General features: G+C 34.9%; 1 protein-coding gene across 1 annotated transcript in view; it reads left to right on the top strand.

Moving 5' to 3' along the window:
- The window catches only part of LOC102820687 (succinate--hydroxymethylglutarate CoA-transferase-like), a 1213992-nt gene that overhangs the window by 496789 nt on the left and 715709 nt on the right, over positions 1 to 1494 (top strand). Inside the window, 1 exon segment of the mRNA XM_006832262.1 lies at positions 905 to 912. Within this exon segment, the coding sequence (XP_006832325.1) occupies positions 905 to 912 (8 nt within the window).

Here is a 1494-nt window from a genome sequence, read left to right as displayed (position 1 = left end):
TTGGCTAGGGTTTTGTTGAGAATTTTTGCATGTATGATCATGAGGGATATTGGTCTATAATTTTCTTTCTTAGTGACACCGTTTCCTGGCTTTGGTATGAGAGTTATCCTTGCTTCATAAAATGTATTAGGAAGTTTTCCCTCCTCCTCTATATTATGAAATACTTTGAGTAGAATTGGTGACTGCTCCCATATGCACTACTCTTTAACAATCAAAATTTTCTTTGTTTTAATAGAACATCTTTTCATTCTGAAAGCCTTAGTGTTTCCATGTAGTCTATATCAAGTTTGTAGAAAAGAAATCTGTGCTAATGTAATTTTTATTTCTGTCTTTTTCATTTTAGGGATCTCTACATGAATTTTGGGGTCAGTATTCGCTTACCTATTTTCTCTTATCAATTTCTAAGGACTTCTTCACTATGCTGTCTGTATCTTCTCCATGTGCCAAATGGCCTTCTAATCAACAGGGACTCTGTGTGTGAGACGGATATGCCAAGAATGAAGTGGGATGAGAATTGAGCTCCTGTTTACTGGTCATTAGTTCAATATGACTCTGATTTTACTGAAAAGCCTAGAGACCTCAATCATTAACCTTTCTCCTCACTAGAATCAGCTATTTATTTCTTCTTTTTCCCTCTCTGTCTCTCACGTGGTTTTTAATTCATTTAACTCATTGATATGATTTTTTTCCCTTTAACACCATGGTTACCAACTTTCAATAATAGACTCTCATGAGAAACTTTATCAAAAGCTCTTTGAGAGTCTAAATAAATATATGCATGCTGTGTGAAGAGTGGATCCCAAGAAAAATACAAAACCTAGGCAGATACAAGTGTCATCTTGTTATTTATCTGCCAACATTTTTATAACTTTAGTAACTACAAAATTAAGCATTGGTTTACTAGATCTTAAAGTTTTTGTTCCTTGCTAAATGCTGTTAAAGAATTCTGCTGTGGAAATACTTATAGCAACATCTGTAACAAATTAATTTCCATTTTCCCTCTTTGGATTAAATTAAATAATCTGTTACCTCTTTCTGTCTACTCTTCTATGCATAGAAGTAGAAGTGTCTGCATTTTGGAACCCATGAGGTCATTATATTTTTATTTAGACTTAACAAGGAGTAAACACTCAAATGGTTAATGTTCAACCATTTCAAGAGTTACCATATGAACAAGAGCCAATGATACTCAGGGAGGAAGTCCAAAGTGCATTGAAAGAAGCAGCAAAGAACAAGGCACCAGGAATTGATGGAATAAAAATTGAAATCTTTCAAGAAAGTGAGGCGGCACAAGAGGCACTCATTCATCTCTGCAAAGAAATTTGGAAGACAACTATCTGGCCAACTGATTGGAAGAGATCAATATTTATGCCCATTCCAAAGAGGGGTGACCCAACAGAATGCGGAAATCATCAGACAATCTCTTTGATATCTCAAGTGAGTAAAGTTTTGCTAAAGGTAATACAGAAACGGCTACAATCATACATTGACAGA

The sequence above is a fragment of the Chrysochloris asiatica genome, unplaced genomic scaffold (genome assembly GCF_000296735.1).
Source record: "Chrysochloris asiatica unplaced genomic scaffold, ChrAsi1.0 scaffold00006, whole genome shotgun sequence".
Classification (NCBI taxonomy): domain Eukaryota; kingdom Metazoa; phylum Chordata; class Mammalia; order Afrosoricida; family Chrysochloridae; genus Chrysochloris; species Chrysochloris asiatica.
Note: the sequence above shows the minus strand (reverse complement) of the source record. Positions and strands in the feature narration are given on the sequence as shown.